This window comes from Ctenopharyngodon idella, chromosome 9, assembly GCF_019924925.1.
Source record: "Ctenopharyngodon idella isolate HZGC_01 chromosome 9, HZGC01, whole genome shotgun sequence".
NCBI lineage: Eukaryota > Metazoa > Chordata > Actinopteri > Cypriniformes > Xenocyprididae > Ctenopharyngodon > Ctenopharyngodon idella.
This window is the reverse complement of record NC_067228.1, coordinates 9,857,349-9,878,087: the sequence shown is the minus strand read 5'-3', so window position 1 is coordinate 9,878,087 and position 20,739 is coordinate 9,857,349. Positions and strand designations below refer to the sequence as shown.

The 20,739-nt window shown below is 37.1% G+C and overlaps 1 protein-coding gene across 1 annotated transcript in view; it reads left to right on the top strand.

Annotated features, from left to right (window-relative positions):
• Nucleotides 1-20,739, top strand: part of cps1 (carbamoyl-phosphate synthase 1, mitochondrial) — a 48,330-nt gene that overhangs the window by 7,021 nt on the left and 20,570 nt on the right. Inside the window, exons 16-27 of the mRNA XM_051906829.1 lie at nucleotides 37-165; nucleotides 725-869; nucleotides 1,349-1,559; nucleotides 4,528-4,726; nucleotides 4,928-5,104; nucleotides 7,689-7,807; nucleotides 9,806-9,947; nucleotides 10,045-10,110; nucleotides 10,443-10,506; nucleotides 10,662-10,843; nucleotides 16,384-16,578; nucleotides 18,512-18,579. Coding sequence (XP_051762789.1) covers nucleotides 37-165; nucleotides 725-869; nucleotides 1,349-1,559; nucleotides 4,528-4,726; nucleotides 4,928-5,104; nucleotides 7,689-7,807; nucleotides 9,806-9,947; nucleotides 10,045-10,110; nucleotides 10,443-10,506; nucleotides 10,662-10,843; nucleotides 16,384-16,578; nucleotides 18,512-18,579 — 1,697 coding nt within the window. The remainder of the gene's footprint in view (nucleotides 1-36; nucleotides 166-724; nucleotides 870-1,348; nucleotides 1,560-4,527; nucleotides 4,727-4,927; nucleotides 5,105-7,688; nucleotides 7,808-9,805; nucleotides 9,948-10,044; nucleotides 10,111-10,442; nucleotides 10,507-10,661; nucleotides 10,844-16,383; nucleotides 16,579-18,511; nucleotides 18,580-20,739) is intronic.

Here is a 20,739-nt window from a genome sequence, read left to right as displayed (position 1 = left end):
TGTCATGATGTACTGATGATTTTTTTTGTCTGGAAGGTGGCAGATGCCTTGAAGGCAGCAGAGGAGATTGGCTACCCTGTCATGCTGAGATCAGCTTATGCTCTGGGTGGCCTTGGTTCAGGCCTGTGTGCTAATAGAGAGAAGCTAGAGGACACCGCTCGCAAAGTAAGCACTGTAAAACATCACGCAACATGATGTTAATTATTTTTTTAATGCTGATGCTCTAAATTTAAATATTTTCTGCTTTATGATCAACTGCAAAAATAGCTGAATGTTTGTTCCTGAACAGAGAGATTTTTATAAAGGTTGTTTCATGTTTAAGAGTTCATGTTGTACCTTTTTATTTATGTTCCTCCCCCAATGTTAGTTTTTTTTTGTGCCAAATATTTTTTGTCGATTATTTTTTGATTCTGTCTTTAAGACTCCTACTTAAATATGTTTTTAACTTATTTGTCTGCAGTGGGTTTTCTGTTGGGCATATTTCAATATTTTGAAATGCTTCATCCATCAATAAACCTACATTTTTGCAGCTTAGGGTCTCAATAAATGGTCTTTTTTTCACTGGGTATGAAGTTGAGTTTTGAAAGTTATGTGTTCATAGTACACTCTTTCATCTCTGGAAGATCAAGGAAATTTTGATTCTTCTTGATATGGCCGCTTTCTAGATGGTTTGGCATGATGAAAGTGGGTTAAGTCCGTTCACTCTTACTCTGTTCTGTTACAGGCCCTGGCCATGAGCAAGCAGATCCTGGTGGAAAAGTCCCTGCTTGGCTGGAAGGAAGTGGAATATGAGGTAGTGAGAGATGTCGCTGATAACTGTGTCACTGTCTGCAATATGGAGAACTTTGACCCTCTGGGCATCCACACAGGTACCATATGTAGAACAAAATCTTGCATGCGTGTCAGAAAAAAGTAGTTTTAAAATATTATATATATATATATATATATATATATATATGTGCTAGTTAATTAATTAAAAAATTAACGAAATATGTAAATAATATATATTTTTTCTTAATCAGTTTTTTCAGAATGTTTTCAAACACATTGTTCAAGACTTGCACATATTCTAGGTGTAAGAAAAATATTTTATTTTATCTTATTACCTCAATGGTTGCACTACTTGACATGTTTAGAGTCATTAAATCAAAAACATGCATGTTAAACTAGATTTTCAAAAGACTTTTTCTCTTCATAGTCTTGTAAATCCTTGTTTGTCATTGACCTCTGCATACACACATCCATATTCATAACCCATAAACCCATGTGAATTGAAACACCAGTCACATGATATACATTGTAAATCCTCAAGCGCTTCAGTTAATAGCCCTTTCTGGTCATCTCAAAGGCGACTCCATTGTGGTTGCACCCAGCCAGACTCTGTCCAATGAGGAGTACCATATGCTGAGAGAGACCGCTATTAAGGTGGTGCGTCATCTGGGCATTGTGGGAGAGTGTAATATCCAGTATGCCCTGCATCCGTCCTCTCTGGAGTACTGTATCATTGAGGTGAATGCCCGACTCTCCAGAAGCTCAGCACTGGCGTCCAAAGCTACAGGGTGAGATCTGCACACTACAGTATTATTAAATAAAGCATTCATATTTTTAAAATATGTAAGCATGAATGCAAGCATTATGGGTAGCCACAGTTAGGCCCTGTTTACACCTGGTATAAAGATATGTTTTGGTCGATCGGATCACAAGTGGACAACGCTAAATACAGGTGCAAATGAAGTCTAAAACGTTTTGAACTTGTCCAATTTCAACCACTTCCAGAAAGTGTTGTCAAAACTACCGACTTTGACAACATACATTTTTTTTTATATATGTATATTTGAAGCGTTGATCATTGTAGCCAATCACAGACATATCTTTTGAGCGCGTGAACACAATGGCCAGTCAGCAATGTTTAAGAATCTGCTCAACATCGCTCAAAATGCTAGGGGGAGATGCTGGTATTGTCACGTTTGATAACAGTACTTTTGATAACACTACTTCCAGAGGTAGTCAAAAACGCATTTGACTGGATTGCTTTCGTAGTGTAGATGCTCATGTGGTCGAATGTGTTTGAACAGCCATAAAAGTCGCCTTCTCTCCGCCTACTGACTTAATGCGTAAACATTAATGGGAAGCGCACTAGCCAGACGCGATTTATATTTTGTTGGCTGAAGAACCAAGTTTGGTTTAAAGAAGATTTCTGCGTTCAGTTTGGTCTTGCGGCTATCAGAGCAGAAACAAAAGCTGAAGCTATCCGTGTGTTTTTGTGCAAGCTTATTTCGTCCTTTAGATCAAAAGATCTGAAAAAGCCCATAGATTTACCCGCCCATAGACCCTCATCTTAAAGAAATTAAGAGGAGGGAATGTGTCTCCCTCGTCTACTTGTGATCCGATTGATCAAAATACATCTTAATACCAGGTGTAAGCAGGGCCCTGATTACTGTAAGTCTTTAGGTACCTCACCGTGTTGTATTTGAGTTCATTTAATGCTGTATGGTACAGATTTAAGCATGTAAATTGCTTTGGCTTGGTTCAAGTTTTACCTGCGAAACAGACGTTTCCCGGTGATCAACTGAAGGTGTCAGTTTCACACTGTCTTTGGTTTTGAGTTTTTTGTCACCAAAATATTGAGAACTGACTGCAGCCAAAGTTCTGTGTATGTTGGGAGCCAGACTCTAAAAAAACAACCACCCACAACTCTGTCTGTTCAGTGTGAAATTAATCTATATCCTTTGAAAGAATTGATGCCACACGCTTCATAAGAAGACAAACAAATTGTGTGGAATAAACAGAACAGATTTTGTTGTCTTATAAAAAGATTAGTGTGAAGAAGCAAAAATAGTTTTAATACCTTGTGGGGCAATTATTATTATTATTTATTTTTTTCGAAAAATCATTATGGAGGGATTTTTGGAAAGCATTGTTATTTAAATTGTGCTAAGGGCTAGGTTTATTATTATTTTCGAAATCCCAATAGGAAAGACTAAGTAATTTTAATTTATTAATTTAAGTATTAACTTTCTCAGATGTTTCTCCTTAAATTCATTAGGAGAAATACAAATAGGCACAAATGAGATAATGGTTGACACACAGTAAGAGAACTAATGTTATATATGGATATCCAGCTTAGATAGTTGCCTACATAGTATAGGTGTGATCGTGATCTTTGCCAGTTTTGCAGACTTTGCTATCTTGACAAATCTGAACACGGTTTGGGACACTGTTGAAATCTGTGAAATTACTGGAGTCTCAAGCCCAAAGTATACTTCGGCCGTCCGTATCCACGCACCGTCCGCATGACGTCATTTTCGTCATCAGGTGGGTCCGTGTACAACAGCGCATGTGCGAGTGACTTGAGTGCTTGAAAACAAAATCCACTAGATAGTGCGCCGAACATGTCTTTCTGCGTTCACGGCCAAAGGAGTATACTTTGAAAGGCTCGTGCGCTCAACTGTGTGCAAGACGGAGCGAGGAAAATGAAGTATACCTTGGCCTTCAGTCACAATTTGTTCTTCACAAAATTTTATTGCTGTCTAGGAGAAACAATTGAGATCTTAAAAGAGTCTGGAGTCTTGGAGTCTAATGAACTTATATAATAATTATAAGCTGCAGTTACTATTGTTCTCCTATTGTAGATAATAGGGTGTAACGGTACACAAACATGATGGTTCGGTACGTATCTCAGTGTTGAAGTCACGGTTCGGTACGGGTTCGGTACAGCAGGGGGGAGAAAACTAAATATAATTTTTTTTTTTTCTTTTCCATTTAACAGTGGTTTACTGAACAAATTGTGTCTCTCTCTTTAAATAAATTCAATCATAATTAATATTTTCTTAAAGATTAAAGTTTACAATTAACAACAGAGCCCAATCTATTAAATTCAGTTGCTATTTATTATTAGATATAATAATCAACACTTAAATAAAAAAAAAACATGTAAGTTGCACATAAGGTAAGTTTTGCCTTAACTTTCATTTTTGAAATATGATTATTTACACAGTTACTGTCATAACTTGTTTTCATGGCAAATTTATTTAAATGTATATTAAATAATTAAGACATTACTTACAGGTAAAGTAAATATAATGAATATATAAGTTAATATAGTACATATATTTAGTGAAATGCCTCCCTCTAGAGTTCATTTCTCTAGTGATCTAACATGCTGTGGACACTAAATGACTTGCCTGAGGTAAATGTAATGCTACGTGAGTTATTATTTTCAAGCTGTTTTATTGATGTCTTTCCATGGTTGAAACACTGGTTGAGAGATTACACATAAACATTTATCTATGCATAGATCATCTGTTCTTCTTCTTCTGTGCTTCTTCCTGTTGTGGTGGTTAACAAACAGCATTGACTTACCGTGCGTGCCCCCTTCTGGATCGCCTGTATTCGTCGTCTAACTGTATGCACCGAACCATGACGTCCATACTATACAGTTCGGGACGAATACATGTACCCTTATACCCCTAGTGATTAACGTTATCCATTATATGACATTGCTGCTTTCTGACCCTTTCTCATTAGGTACCCACTAGCATTTGTAGCTGCTAAACTAGCACTGGGCATTCCTCTGCCAGACATAAAGAACGCCGTGTCGGAGCAGACCACGGCCTGTTTTGAGCCCAGTTTGGATTACATTGTCACCAAAATACCTCGCTGGGATCTAGACCGCTTCCAAGGGATGTCTCGGGAGATCGGCAGTGCTATGAAGAGTGTTGGAGAGGTGCGGCAGTTGCCATGGCAATCGAACACTGCTGCTTTCTAGCACAGATTAAAACAAATCCAGGACTGGATTAGGATTTTGATTGTTTATTGCCAATTTCGTTAAAGTCCATATCACAGTTAATTTAGTGCTGTTGATTTACAGTAATAGTCAAAAAAAGATTCCGTCTCCATTCTTTCCTCTTATTGCCTCCTCTCACAGGTCATGGCAGTTGGCCGAACCTTTGAAGAGAGCATCCAGAAGGCTTTGCGAATGTGCCACCCCTCAGTGGACGGCTTTGTACCACGTCTGCCTCTGAAAAGAGCCTGGGCAGAGCAGCTTGACCTGCAGCGAGAGCTTTCCATGCCTTCAAGTACTCGTATATTCTCCCTTGCCCAGGTATGTGACTGAGAGCATTAAGAGACGTGCATTACAGTCTAGATGATAGATTCTGATTGTGCTCAACTCAATATGACAGCCATGATTAATTTAGACTCATGATTTATGAGTCAATGAGACAACAGCTTTTACATCAGTCCTAAATCTTAGGTTAGACCATTCAAAAGTTTGGGGCCAGTAAGTTTATTTATTTATTTATTTATTTTTTAAAGAACTGAATAGTTTTATTCAGCAAAGAATGCTGTTTATACATTTGAATATTTATTTATGTTTATACAATTTAATACATTTATACTGTTGTAAAAGATTTATATGTCAAATAAATGCTATTCTTTTGAACTTTCTATTAAGCAAAAAATCCAGGAAAAAAATGTATTATGGTTTCCGCAAAAATATTAAACAGCACAACTGTTTTCAACATTGATAATAATACGAAATGTTTCTTGATCACCAAATCAGCATATTAGAATGATTTATGAAAGATCATGTGACACTAAAGACTGGAGTAATGATGCTGAAAATTAAGCATAAATTAGTTTAAATTGTAATATTTCACAATATTACTGTTTTGTTTTGTTGTTGTTGTTGTTTTTTTGTTTTTTTTTTAACTTTTTTTGATAAAATCAAATCAAATTGATTCTCAAAACAAAGAAAATGGCAAAACTATCTTAATAATTCAGAATTGTATACATTCTCTGTAAACATTCAGTGTAAAAATTAGGGAAATCATGCATTCCCACAGGATATTTAACTAAACCCTAATTTTATAGGATTATTATATAGAATCCTTGACTCTAATTTGTCAGTCGCCTTATTATGTGTTCAAATATTTTTGTATGATGACCATTAAAGTGAGTAATTGACCCATTGTCACTCGCCACCAATTTTCTAATTCCTCTCAGCGAACTCGTTCCTCTCCTTTTTCTGTTTCAGTTTAAATCAATATTTTGTGTATTTTGTTTATTTACTTGCCTTGTAATGCTGGGTACACACTAAAAGATTTTTGAAAATGTATAAGATTTTCAAAATGTGAGAGACCACAAACATGAGGACAAAAAAATCTTAGATTTAACCGTTTTGCTCCTATAGTGTGTGGTGTGCCGTGATGTGACTAAGACAGCACACCACACATGAACAGAGTCCCAACTGTGAACACGGGAAATCTCGCAAAATCTCTCGAGACTTCGGAATAAACATGACGTACAATAGGCAGGAAGAATTTGCGTTGATAGTGTTTGGAATGATTTTTTTTTTTTTTTTTTTTTTTTTACACCTCATGAGGAATAACAGTCAATTTATTATGGTTACTTTTTTTTTTTAATGCAAAAAAATATACATTATTAAGATTTATTAAGATTATTAAGATTTTTACATGCATATACAGCTCACAAGAAGTAGAAAACAAATAAGCATACATAAGAATCTGTAAAGTACAATATGTCATGCCAGGGGTAAAATTACAACAATTTAAAGTAACAAAAAGCTTCATAGGTCTGTTTGTAATGAGTTTGGTATGTTTTACAGTTCGTGCTGTTGCCACAAATCGACAAGCTGATCCTCCATCTCTGCTGTCCAAATCCTTTTAACTTTGTGCTGCGCCATGATTGTGTTTGTTATGCTTCTGTCTTCTGACAGCTTGCTTTTTTTTGGATATTGTTTTGTTTCACATGATAATGTCCAAGCGTGTGCGCGTTTGTCCTCGGGGTTCCCCCCACACATCAGGATTTCTGATCGCAACTCGCGATCGGAGCGGCTCCGCCGTTCTTCCGAACAGATTTAGTCACTCTTAACACACCTCACACCACAGGAAAATCTGATAAAATAATCTGTGGAACCATCAAGATAAGCAGGACATTACCTAGGATTGTCGGAAGGCAGAAATCGGCCCAAAATCAGCCTGATTATCTTGTAATGTGTGTACCCAGCATAGGTAGCTGTGCAGCACTAAGATAATGTAGTACTGTACAGTTACTTGTAGTACTGTACTTAGCTGGTCATTATTGCAAAATAAACCCCTTTAGGATGATACAAGACCGCTCTGTATCAACTGGACATTCATTAAAAATTAAAATTACCTGTCTGCCTAAAGAGAAAACAACCTACTTCTCATCAAAAAATGTGTCATGTGAGTGTCAAATGAATGCATTGATGCTGGCAGATTTATTAAGGAATAATAGGCCAAATCCTTTCAAGACACGAGACATCAATAACTCCCAAGGTTGGTCTCGCTTTTGTGGCACTAGAGTTTGATGTTAGTCTCCAGGCACATAATTTCATTCAGAGCAGGTTATGCCTCCTATTAAGCAGACAGGCTATTAAGTGCTGTGTCCTGATTGGCCAGGATCCCTGTCCCCCTCACAGCGCTACGGCAGCAGCGAGTTACAGCTCATTGGGCTCTGCTCTGTATTCAAGGGACACTGCAGGCTAACAGCCAACAATCAAGAGCCATTATTTCTCATTTAACAATGACCCAACAATTTCTTGTAGATCGCAATCATTTATTAGAAAAGCCTGTTTATGTTCATGCCATTTATAGTATCGTCTGCTGATTTTAGGCATTATGTTGATTGTTTTGTTTCTCAAGGCCTTGCACAGTGGTGTGACTGTTGATCAGATCCATGACCTCACTGCTATAGACAAATGGTTCCTGCACAAACTGAGGCACATCACTGAGATGGAACAGCACCTGGGTCAGTATAACAGGTGAGAGAGGTTAACAGTCACATTCGGACACTCATAACTGATATTAACAAGCAGAAAAAGAACTAAGCACACTTATAAACTAAACAAATTTATTGCTTATGAAAGTTAATCACCACATTAGTGGTAGTCAGAGAGAACTTATAAGTATTAAAGTACAAAAGGGTGATAAATTCAAATAACTAGCTTCCAGTGGACGACCATACGCAGAATGCGCAAGTCGACTTGGGCCAAATGAGTAATCCTCTGACGAGATGCATGAGGCAGGATGTGGGAGTATTGTAAGCTTAGACGCCTCTCATGGTTCAAACAAATAGGGCTGTGCAACATATTTAAGCTCCTCTTCTTTTATATCAAAATCCTCCAAAATTTCTCTTTAAAAATTATCGTTTTAGACTTACAATCCATGACCGGTGATTTGTTTTGCTCTATCCTCTGTAACTCCACGTTCATCATTACGTTGTGCGTCAGGTCAAAGGATACTCTTCCGCTGCAAATTGACTTGCGCATTCTGCGTACGGTCGTCCGCTGGAAGCTAGTTATTTGAATTTATAAAGTTTTAAATATGGATATTTTTCTTACAAAAACTCATCGCTTCGCTTTAGAAGGCCTTTATTAACCCACTGGAGTTGTGTGGATTACTTTTTTTATGGATGGATGCATTATTTTTGACTTCAAAACATGGCCCTCCATTCCCTGCCATTATAAACCTTGGAGGACTAAGGATATTTTTAAATATATTAATCTGATTGTGTTCGTCTAAAAGAAGATACACCTAGGATGGCTTGAGAGTGAGTAAATAATGGGATAATTTTCATTATTGGGTGAACTATCCCTTTAATTCAGTGTGACATAGATTCAACACGGTGCTGGAAACACTGTTGACCCATCCCTTACACCTTAACCCACTCTTATAAAGTGGGACCATTTGAGCTTTGTGAAATGCCGTGTTATCCTGCTGGAAGTAGCCATCAGAAGGAATGGACATGGTCAGGAACAATACTGGTTGTTACTTACTGGTACCAAGGGTCCCAAAGTGTGCCAAGAAAACATCCCCCACATTATTACACCACTACCAGCAGCCTGATCTGATGATACAAGGCAGGATGGGTCCAGTGTTATATGTTGTTTAGGCCAAATTCTGACCCTGCCATCTGAATGTTGCAGCAGAAATCCAGACTTATCAGACCAAGCAATCTTTCTCCAATTTTCTGTTGTCCAATTTTGGTGAGCCTGTGTGAATTGTAGCCTCAGTTTCCTGTTCTTAGCTGACAGGAGTGGTACCCGGTGTGGTCTTCTGCTTCTGTAGTCCATCTGCTTCAAGATTTGACGTGTTGAGCAATCAGAGATGCTCTTCTGCAGACCTCAGTTGTAACGAGTGGTTGTTCGAGTAACCGTTGCCAGTCTATCAGCTCGCTCTGATAGACTGGCAACGCTCTGTTTATTAACAATGCTCTTTGCATTGTTAATAAACAAAGATTTAAACCCGGATCAGTATACGTACTAAAGGCTTGCTGTATACATTGCTAAAAGTTTCTTTAGAGCTACTTTTTTCACATTAATATAGATCAAATAGTTTAACAGATGTTTTGATCACCTGAATTGTTTTATGCCTATGCAGAGCTTATAAAACATGAATGTTAAGGAAGAAAAATCTACATGTTTTGATTCCATTTCCCTTTGATCTTTGTTCAAATGTTGTATTGATTTGAAAATAAGTATTAAGCATCTTTAGCTAGATTTTCTTTTTTCTTTCCTTCCATATACACTGAAGTTTGAACTCTCTGATGATGATCAAAGGTCTACAGTTTGCTATTTATCCTAAAAGCATTTTCCCTCTAATGATTTTGAATGTATTTACCAAAAAATATTTAAAAACCACCTCGGAAAATGCTATGTAACCAAGCAGTACAGAACAACATTAAATAGATAACATTTTGCAAACTTTGTGTCAGCACATTTGTGTTATGTTGAGTTTCTTAATGCAGTTTACACCCTCAGCGCCACAGTGCCGAGAGATCTACTTCTGAAGGCCAAGAGGGATGGTTTCTCTGACCGACAGGTTGGCCAGGCTCTGGACATCTCGGAGGGAGAAGCTCGGGCACTGAGGCTCAACCAGAACATCCGACCTTGGGTCAAACAGGTTTGAGCCTATTGCCAGAAATATCCTTTTATTATTGAGATGCAGTGGTTATAATAACACTTGCTTCGTGATAAATGGCATTTGTGCTCACTTTCAGATTGATACACTTGCTGCTGAATACCCCGCAGCCACCAACTATTTGTATTGCACTTACCATGGTCAGGTAAACCAGTCTGTCCAACATTTATGTACAGTAGGTCTTTGATGATTGAAGTGCCGAGCAATTTTTGTCTAGACTTCTCCACAGTAGCACAATTTTTCTCAATCATTGTAGTACACAAAGTAAACTTTATTTAAGCTTTAGCAGCATGATTGTTTACATTTACAATATTGCTAAACCACTTACAGAACTTGGAGCACCAAAATGTGCAATAAATAAGGTAAAATAAGTAAATAAAATGATGAAATAAAATAAATTATAAAATTAATTGTGGATATTGAAGTTTGTGGCATGTGTATGAGGATGAATCCATTTTTTTTTTCTATTTTCAACAGGAGCATGACTTGGAATTTAAGGATCATGGTATCATGATTGTGGGTTGTGGTCCATATCACATTGGTGAGCTCAAATTTTTTTTACCTAATCATCCTTTGATTTTTTTTTTTTTTTTTTTTCAATTTACACCAACCCATTCATGTACTGTCTTCATTAGTTCTAATGAGCAATTAGTGCAAGAGTGGGTCAGGGCAGCGTTTTGGTCTACTCCCTCATAGGCAGCAGTGTGGAGTTTGACTGGTGTGCTGTGTCAAGCATTCGTGCCCTCCGACAGATGGGCAAGCGTACAGTGGTGGTGAACCATAACCCGGAGACGGTCAGTACGGACTTTGATGAGTGTGACCGTCTGTACTTTGAGGAGTTAACCCTGGAGCGCATCCTAGACATCACACAGCAGGAGGTGAGAGGTCAAAGTTCAGCCCGTACATCTGGTGCATTTGGGTAACTGAAAGGTATTATTCACTTTCATGTTTGACAAGGGCATTGTTATGATATGGTCCGATTTCTGAAAATGCCTTGCAAAAATGTATATTATAAAGTGGATAGGTCTTGATCTAAAATCTGATTGGATGAGCCGTGTTAAAAAAAGCTTATAGATGGGCTAAGTCAGTGTTTTCGATTATTATTACTAATACATGTAATTAATTTAAAATGTGCCTTTTATCATTGTGGTTGCTGGCATTTTATAAAAACATCTAGAAAAGGACATTTGTGCTTGACAAAGCTCTGTATAAGAAAGGTTCACTGTTAAATCACTGTTGTGTTGTTTGAGTACTTTAAAATCTATTTTTTGTAAAGGGATACTAGATGGATTGGTTGGATTTTGTTGGATTTTTGGGATATATTAGATTGTACGCTATGGGAAAATCATAAAAAAGATGTCAGAATGGACTGAAGGACTATGATGAATTTGTTACAGTGCTATTTCAGTATTATTATACTATTATAGTATTGATTAATATTTTGAATTGGCTTTTATTTTTATATTTTTAGTTTTGTATTTTAATTTTAGTTTAAGTTTTAGTAATTTTGTTATGTGCTTTAATCATTTTTATTAGTTATTTTTAATATTTCTATATAGCTTTAAAAATGTTTCAGTTTCAGTAATTCTGCTACATCTTCAGCTTATTTATTTCAAATTATTTAGTTTTAGTCGAGGTAAAATTTCAAATTTTCATTTGTTTTAAATCTAATTTTATTTTATTTTCGAAAACAATTTTTTATAGTTTAAGGTTTAGTTAACAATAACAACACTGGTTTTGTGGGCATAGCTATTGCACATCTTGACATTATTGTAGGGAAAATAGTACGTTCAAATAATAAAGTTTAATATGAAGCAAATACATTCATCTTATACTGAACCTGTTTTTGTTCACCATCCTTATATCTCAAAAAAGGAGCCTGATATTGTGTTATCAGGTTGTATGCTAGCGTCTTCAAACTGTGGAAATAGATTTTCTTCCATTTTGTTCCTTGCCTTATAAGAAATAACTTGCCTATAACGACTTTCCAAACTCCTCTGTTATCTTGTGTCTGAAAGTATATAAGAGTAAATGTGTTATGTTTTTTTCCCCTAATGTTCGCTGTGGAAAAAGTAGCAGTGTCTTCTATAAAAAAAACGGCAACAGACTGTCTGTAGAGTGCGAGCAATTCCTCATTTTCTTCTTTGATGTTCAGCAATGTGTGACCGTAGACAAGAGCCGACTGGTCCACTGGTCTTAATATGAATATCACAGCAAGACTGGCTCCACAGCTATTGCCATCAGCGCTAGACTGTTTATGCAGCAGTGTGCTATACAAACAAGATCATGTGTTTCCAGTGCATATGAATACTTTAATGCCTAGGATGGTACTTTTAAAATATCATCACATTTAGAAAAAGAGATATTCAAACACAACAGTGATGGCCCACGTTTTCAGCTGCATTGGTTCTTGAAATTGTTTTCCCATTAATTTTCTCCATAGGCACTTCAGAACGAATTACAACATACAGCATTTCATTTTAAGCAAAAAATGTTTTTAAAAAACAGAAAAATAGACATGCTATGTTCAGAATAGCATATCACAATAGAATTTCTGCAGGAAATACTAGTATTATTCATAAATACAGTACGATAGATAAGTGTTAATAACATTAATAATACAATATACAACTATTGACTTTCAATGATTTAAAGGGCTGATATGAGAGCGTCACAACATCTATACTCTGCTGTCTGCGTTGACCTAAAACTTTCGACTTTTCTAATCTTTTAAAAGTATTAAAATCATTCTGTTGCTATTATGCATATTGCAATTTGTTCATTTGCGATATTTCAATCTTGCAGCCCTACTATTATACACAGATTTGTAAACTGTCTGAAGACTGACTTGTTTATGTAATTTGCAAAGTTTTATGGGAATGAAATTTCTGTTTTCATGGTAACAAACTTCTGTGATTGGTCATTCTTCAGTATTATGTGTAGAGTAGTTCTTCACCAGGAATTTGGCAGTTTAAAAAGTTGTTATATGAAGTTGAAATCACACTGATTAGTAGCTACAGAATCATATACCATCACTTAAAAACTTTTAGATTTTATTGCTGGAAATGAACTCTGTTTTTATACAGCTCATTATCTCAAGAGGAAACCAGGAAATGCCTGCGAGCATCCAAGCAGCTCTTGGTGAGCTTATTTCTGTTCCCTTTATAGAGATAGAGCCACTCAAGTCTCCACTGATGATGCAAAGTCTGACCTCTGTAGCAGCCATTGACTTTTCCATTCAGACACATTATAAGCTAGTTTGAAGCTTATAGATTGAAGCATGGGTTGATCAAGTGTTTGTTGTTTTGCTCAGAGGTTGTAATAAATACCCAGGTGCTGTGTAGTGGTTTATTACCATCACATTAGCGTGCTCAGATAAACCTGGAGGGAAATGCAGAGCTGGCTTATGTATGGTGAAAATGGGCATACATGTGGTTGCCATAAGAATGCAACGAATGGGATTAGAAGGTATATGACAGCTCTCAGAGCGTAAAATAATGCCATGTCATGTCCCAGGTTCAGCTCCTGGGACCACAGCTCATCTCTGAAACAACAAGAGAGGGAGAGGGAAAACATCAGTGGATAAGAGTCTAGATTGAGTAATGCATATAAAGAAGAGTGGAACAGAAAATTATTGTGAATTCATGCAATGAATGAGCAATGATTATAGTCATTTCTGTCAAAACAGTGCTTTGATTAAAACATTCTTAGCTTAAAACAAACTTTCTGTCATATATTATGGAACGAAGCAAGCTTTATTGAGTTCATAAGCAACAGAATTTGTAGTCTCTGGTCTTGGACAGATAAAATCAGTCATATGTTAAATTGTAGAGTAAAAACTGTAATTATAAAATGCATAATGCTTGTCATTTTACACGTATGTTTACTGGAAGGAATAATTTGGTTTTAAAGGAATATTTGGGTCATTTACAAATGAATGCCTATGGCCAATAATTTTGTCATAGTGTAGATTTTTACAGATAATAATTTAGACTTGTTGCTCAGTTTGTAAAACAGAACAGGAAGTGCATTTAAAGGAACACTCCAATTTTTTTGAAAATAGGCTCATTTTCCAACTCCCCTAGAGTTAAACAGTTAAGTTTTACCATTTTCGAATCCATTCAGCCGATCTCTGGGTCTGGCGGTACCACTTTTAGCATAGCTTAGCATAGATCATTGAATCTGATTAGACCGTTAGCATCTCGCTCAAAAATGACCAAAAAAATGAGTTTCGATATTTTTCCTATTTAAAACTCGACTCTTCTGTAGTTACATTGTGTACTAAGACCGACGGAAAATGAAAAGTTGCAATTTTCTAGGTCGATATGGCTAGGAACTATACTCTCATTCCGGCGTAATAATCAATGAACTTTGCTGTCGTACCATGGGTGCAGCAGGCGCAATGATATTGCGCAGTGTCTCTCACAAATGTTTCCATGGTTGCAAGGCACGCTCCCTGTGCAAGCAGGGGGTCACAGGCGCTGAGTAATATCATTGCGCCTGCTGCACCCATGGTACAGCAGCAAAGGTCCTTGATCATTACGCCGGAATAAGAGTATAGTTCCTGGCCATATCGACCTAGAAAATCGCAACTTTTCATTTTCCGTCGGTCTTAGTACACGATGTAACTACAGAAGAGTCAAGTTTTAAATAGGAAAAATATCAAAACTCTTTGGTCATTTTTGAGCGAGATGCTAACGGTTTAATCAGATTCAATGAACTATGCTAAGCTATGCTAAAAGTGGTACCGCCAGACCCGGAGATCGGCTGAATGGATTCGAAAACGGTAAAACTCAACTGTTTAACTCTAGGGGAGTTGGAAAATGAGCCTATTTTCAAAAAAAGTGGAGTGTTCCTTTAAAGGATTAGTTCACTTTAAAATGAAAATCCCCCAAGCTTTACTCACCCTCAAGCCATCCTAGGTGTATATGACTTTCTTCTTTCTGATAAACACAGTCTGAGTTATATTAATAAATATCGTGACGCATCCAAGCTTTATAATGGCAGTGAACGAGGCCAACGAATATGAAGCTCAAGAAAGTGCATCCATCCATCATAAAAGTACTTCACGCGGCTCCATTGGGTTAATAAAGGTCGCTCACGTCCGGTGTAGACACGGTGTTATATTCTTTGAAAACAGCGACAACTTCGTTGCAGATAAAACACACCGGCTTTGCATTCACAAAACTAGGTAGGATGAACGCATAGTTGTCTTTCCATTCTTCTTTGTATGCCCTATTTTCGATGTCAACTTTCCTATTTAGACTCTTTGATAGTGCCATTTTCTCTCACCAGCTAGCTTAAATGTTAACATCACTCTGCACACGACGTAATAGCATACCTCCAGCATGCAAACAATTTAAAAAAAAAAAGTGTAAGTAAAAGTAGGCTACATCAAATAATTATTACAATAAGTTAGGCTCCATTGTGTAACAAGCAAATTAAAATGAGACCTTTATTATTCACAATATGGAAAGAGAAAATATAGTTCGTTAAGAGCATGACTCAAACATGCCATTAATGGACTTATTCAAGTCCTCTTTTATTTTTTGAGTTACTCTTATCCATTCCACATCTCCCACATATGTGTGTTTTAGCAAGGCGGTCTGTGTTGCAAGTTGGTGAATGAAGATACTTGCCAGGTCACTACTCTTTATTAATTTATCCAGTGTAAAACCCAGACTCTGCCACACAAATGTGGCTTTTTGTTAAAGACTGTACTACTACAGGATTTAACACGGAGTAACAGCTCAATACCAGTTACAAAAGACACTGTAACAGTCTGTCACAGGCAATTCTAGTTGAATTTTTCATCAATTAATTTAAATTATCCTTTGACTATATTCTGGCCCGCCATCTAGTGGCGAAAATTTGTTTTTGGCCTGATGCCAAACTTAATTGTCGACCCCTGGCGTAGGACGTAGTGTAAGCGTTTTGAACTGCTAGAGGTGTTACACTTTCTTCCTAAGTTCCGTCCTCCTGGCGGAAGCTAGATATTTTTCTTTATAACTTGTTAAATATGGGTATTTTTCTTATGATGGATGGATGCACTTTCTTAAGCTTCATACTCGTTGGTCCCGTTTGTGTTTTCGTACAAAGGATTTTTAAAAATTTTAATAATATATCACAATATTTCTGTTTACTGTATTTTGGTGAGCACGTGAGTTCTTTCAAAAACATTTAAAAAAAGAGTCTCTTGTTTACAAAGACTACACTTTGAATTGAGTTTTTTTTTCTCACACCTGTGCCTCTCTATTACTTACTCTATGGTCTCTTTACATGCAGACCAGGCATTTCTTCTCATCTATGTGGGCTGTTCTTGACCAGAATAAACTGCAATGTGGATCAGAATTCATCCCGATAGTCAGAAGTGTTTCATGCAAGACTAAGACTGCAGAGACTTTCCATCCCTCCACAGGGCTGCACAGGCTGTATAGTATCTGTGGGTGGGCAGATCCCCAATAACCTGGCCATGCCCCTGCACTTGAATGGGGTGAAGATTCTGGGAACCAGTCCTCCTCAGATCGATCGTGCAGAAGAGAGATCTGTATTCTCTTCCATACTGGATGATCTTGGTGTAGGCCAGGCCCCGTGGAGGGCTCTCAGCTCGCTGGTAAGGCCAGTTTCACTTCAAACACGCTTCATTTGTTTTTTATTTCAGTAAAGATAAAAGAGGTGTTGTTATTGGTTCTTAATTTCAAATGCATTTATTTGAACCACTGAGTAATAATTTTGTGTGCCACAATCTTGATGATGCTCATCACGTTCCAAGATAAAAGAGTCAGGATTATCTGGAGTCTGTTGATTTGGGTCAGTTGAGTAATATGGATGTGATTTTGCAGTAATAGTAACACCACCCGCTTTACTTATGCATTTTCTTGTTTAATTAATCATTCATTGCTCCATTCATCCCAGGCTTTCAAGAAATCATCCAACCGAGCAGCCGCACAGACATTTTCCCAATATAGTTACATTTCCAGACTTTACACTTTTACAAATGCTGCATTCACTCCAAATACTCCAGAGGTGTCAGAGTGCTTTCAAACAGCAAACATTAGAAGTGCTGAAACATGTTGACTGGAATCATGCTCGCTCGTCCGTTAGCTACATCCAGCCTTCTTGCCGTGGGCCATGGAAGCGAAGAGCTGAAGTCGGTGTGATGAAGGGGGAGAGAGAGAGGGCATTCTGCCCCACGGCGCTGCCCACTCACCCTCCGTTGGTTTCCGTCTCGCTGCTGAGGGTACATCCAGCATTTTAATGGCCTCCCTGTTGTTGAAACAAGCTAGAAAGGCAGTAGAGATCAGCAGAATCTTTTGGGATTCTTCGGTTCGCTCACTGTGCTGTTTCTGGCTAGAAGGGCAGTGCTTTGGAAATGTGAGGATAGAGGATACAGTTGCTTACTAATGTCGCACAGCATTTCCTGCTTAAAGAAGTAGTTCACCAAAAATGAAAATTCGGTCAGCATTTAGTCATTGTTGTGTCATTTTAAAGCTGTATAAGTTTTGTTCTAATGCAAAAGGAGACATCATGTACTGTACACCAAGTCTTTAAAAGCTTTACAGTACAGACTGCTGTAGGAATTAGTCCTAAAACCTGGAAAAAAATGATAAAAACACTGATGTTCATTTACTGAAGTGGTATGTGGTGTTCAGGAAGTGTTTATCTGTAATTACTTTTTGGCAATGTAATGTTGTCTTGTGTCTTTTTTTTTTTTTTTTTTTTCATTTTGCTGTATAGTGTAGGCAGAACTGTTTGTTATCACAAACAGTGGGTGTGTGTTTTACTTCAAATAAATTACTGAACAAATTACTGCCAAAAAAACATTACTGGCCATGATATCTTAACCAAAATAAGAGACCTTAGTTTGATCAATATGGACATATAAGTAAAAATATACAAATTTCAATAACAGATGTTGTATAAGTAAAAAGGTTAGGAGTTTCAAGTGCTTTTTTTTTAGGAGGGGTGTGGCGCAGGGGCCTCCAACATTAATTTTGCCTAGGGCCTCCAAATATCTAGAACCGGCCCTTGGAATCAGGGTGATGCAAACAAAAATATGTAGTCTCTGTAGTACTCTATAGCTTTATGCGACGTACAGACTGAAATTAACGTCATTTTTTACTTGATCTACCTTCTACTGTAGCTCTCAATTGGAATCTTAGATGTGTTCTCCTCTGATTTATTGAAGATCAACACCCAAGTATCCATTTTTACAATATGAAGCTTTACTGGGTGCATTTTAGCTCTAGTTAGGCAAAATCTCCTCCAATGCGATCTGTAAAAGATAATTCCACTTGCTAATAATGGATTATTCAGGTAGAGGGTTGTTTTATCTTATAGTTTTTCTCACTGTGAAGTAGCCAGTTCACAAAGCATTAAAAGTAAGGTGAATAGATGTGGTCAGCGGTAATTGTCTGGCCCCTTGCCCACAGCCTGGGACTCAAATGGAGAAAAGAGCAGAAGAAGCTTGACCTCATCTGAAACAAAGACTAGGTGATTCCATGCAGCTGATTGCAAAGGGATATCTAACTGTCTTTCTTTTTCAGGAAGATGCTGTTTCTTTTGCCAGTAATGTGGGCTACCCATGCCTCCTGCGGCCATCCTACGTTCTGAGGTGAGTACAAGGGGAACGATGAATTTGGAATTGATTTCCCATGTGCACATTTCTTTGGCAGAGCATTTTGGGTAAAGATGTTTTCATACAGAGAGCTTAAAGGAGCTGTTCACCCTAAAATTTTAATATTTACTGACCCTCATGTCATTCCAAACCTGTATTCTTCTGTGGGATGAAATATTTGATATTTTAAATAATCTTTATGCAGTTCACAACAGTTCAGAGATGGGAAAAATACCATAAAATCTATATTTCAAGTTTTGTACCATAGTTTTGTGTGGTAAAAAGAAAATGTTTTTAGTCACATTACACTAATAATCTTTCCCTCAAGTTATCTGTTAACTCAAACTACTGTAATCAGATCAGTGAGTCAGTGAACAAATCAGTTTGATTGGTGAATGAATCATTCACTCTGATTTGTCAACCAGTTCAACTGAAAAGAATCAGCTCAAAAGAATGATTTGCTTAAGTTCAGCTCAACGAAACCTGCTTGCACTGGTTCAGTTAATAGCTCCTTAGGGGAAGATTTTCAGTGATTTAATTAATAAATAATAATAAATAATACATTTTAATTAATAAATAACAACAATAATAATAATAGATAGATAGATAGATAGATATGTAGCCACTATCAAGTGTCATTGTAAGGAAAAGACCTGAGTGAATATTCTGAAATTTTTGCTTCACAAATGAATGAATGAATGAATGAACGAACGATTGAACAAAGACAGCATATATGTAAACTGTTGATTTGTCAAGAGCAGAGAAATTTTACTCCAGACTCTTCTCAATGACAGCCTGTAAAAATATTGGGTAAAATGCAATTCACCCTCATTCTAAGAATCCAGATTAGCAGGACTCGAACAGCTAATTTGCAACAATCAGACAGCAGGCATCCGTTTTGAGTGCCTTAATGGAAAAATTTGATTCCTTTTAAATCGATTCCGCTGTGCAGCAAGAAGACACAAAGAAATAGCAGGTAATATTGCCTTTTTACCGTTACTCAGAGCATGTCTCAATCATAAAAGCACTTTCATCAGTGGAGTTTCTATTTGTTCTCATTAGATGTTGCCTCATATGTTATTGTCTGTTTTGAGACCAGTTCAGATTTTTTTGTTTTTGTTTTTTAGGGAACCACAGCAGTCAAAAATACAGAGACTCGCATTGTGCCAAGTGTGAAGCTAATAGTTTTCAGTGGAAGGTGCAAAGCACAAATTTCAGTCTGGTTTTCTTGTAACCAGATTCACAACATATGAAACTGAAGCTGAATGAAAGTAAAGTGCTTTAGCACATCCATTCAGCTCTATAAAATCTTTATACTGTTGTACGGTGTAAACCAACAGCAACATACAGTATAGTCTCTTGCAGTGACAGTGATTTGCTTTTAGTTTTCAAGAAAAACTGCCAAAAACATGACTTTTTTTCCTTCTTTTATTCGTTTGAATATTTACTGCACCATGTGAATCCATCACTGCTTAGCTCCTCAGTTGAGAGCTGTGTTTTGAGTCCTACTCTGTGTTTCTGAGGGTGTTTGTGCCAACTGTGGTTTGGCATCATTATATTGCCTAAACCCGTGCCTCAGGCTCAGACTCTCAGGGACTGCAGCTCTGACACAGAACCTGACAGAAACACTGCCAGTTCATCTGGACCGTGAAGCGGTTCTTACTGAAGAGAGACACTTAGGGCTGTCTCAGTATATTTCTCTCTTGTCTCTCTGTGTCGACTGCATTTTTATATGTTAGTGAAACATATTGCTGACTGTCAATTAAATAGTGTGACGGTAAGCACTGGTCACCTGTTGTAATGTTTTTGTGGAGTTCCTTTAGAGTTCAAAATTAACTTTTTGCCATACCCGCCAATAGCGGGTGATTAGAGATTATTTATTTGCCATAAATTGGTCATTCTATGAAAAGGGAATGCCTTGTTTTGCAGTCTGATAAGGTGATATCAAACTCTCGCCTTATCAAACTATTGATGTTGATTAGTATGTTCTGATTTCAAACCTTCTATAAGGTATATAATGATGAGGAGCGTTAAAGGATTAGTTCAATTTCAAATGAAAATTAGCCCAAGCTTTACTCACCCTCAAGCCATCCTAGGTATATATGACTTTCTTCTTTCTGATGAACACAATCAGAGATATTTTAATAAATATCCTGA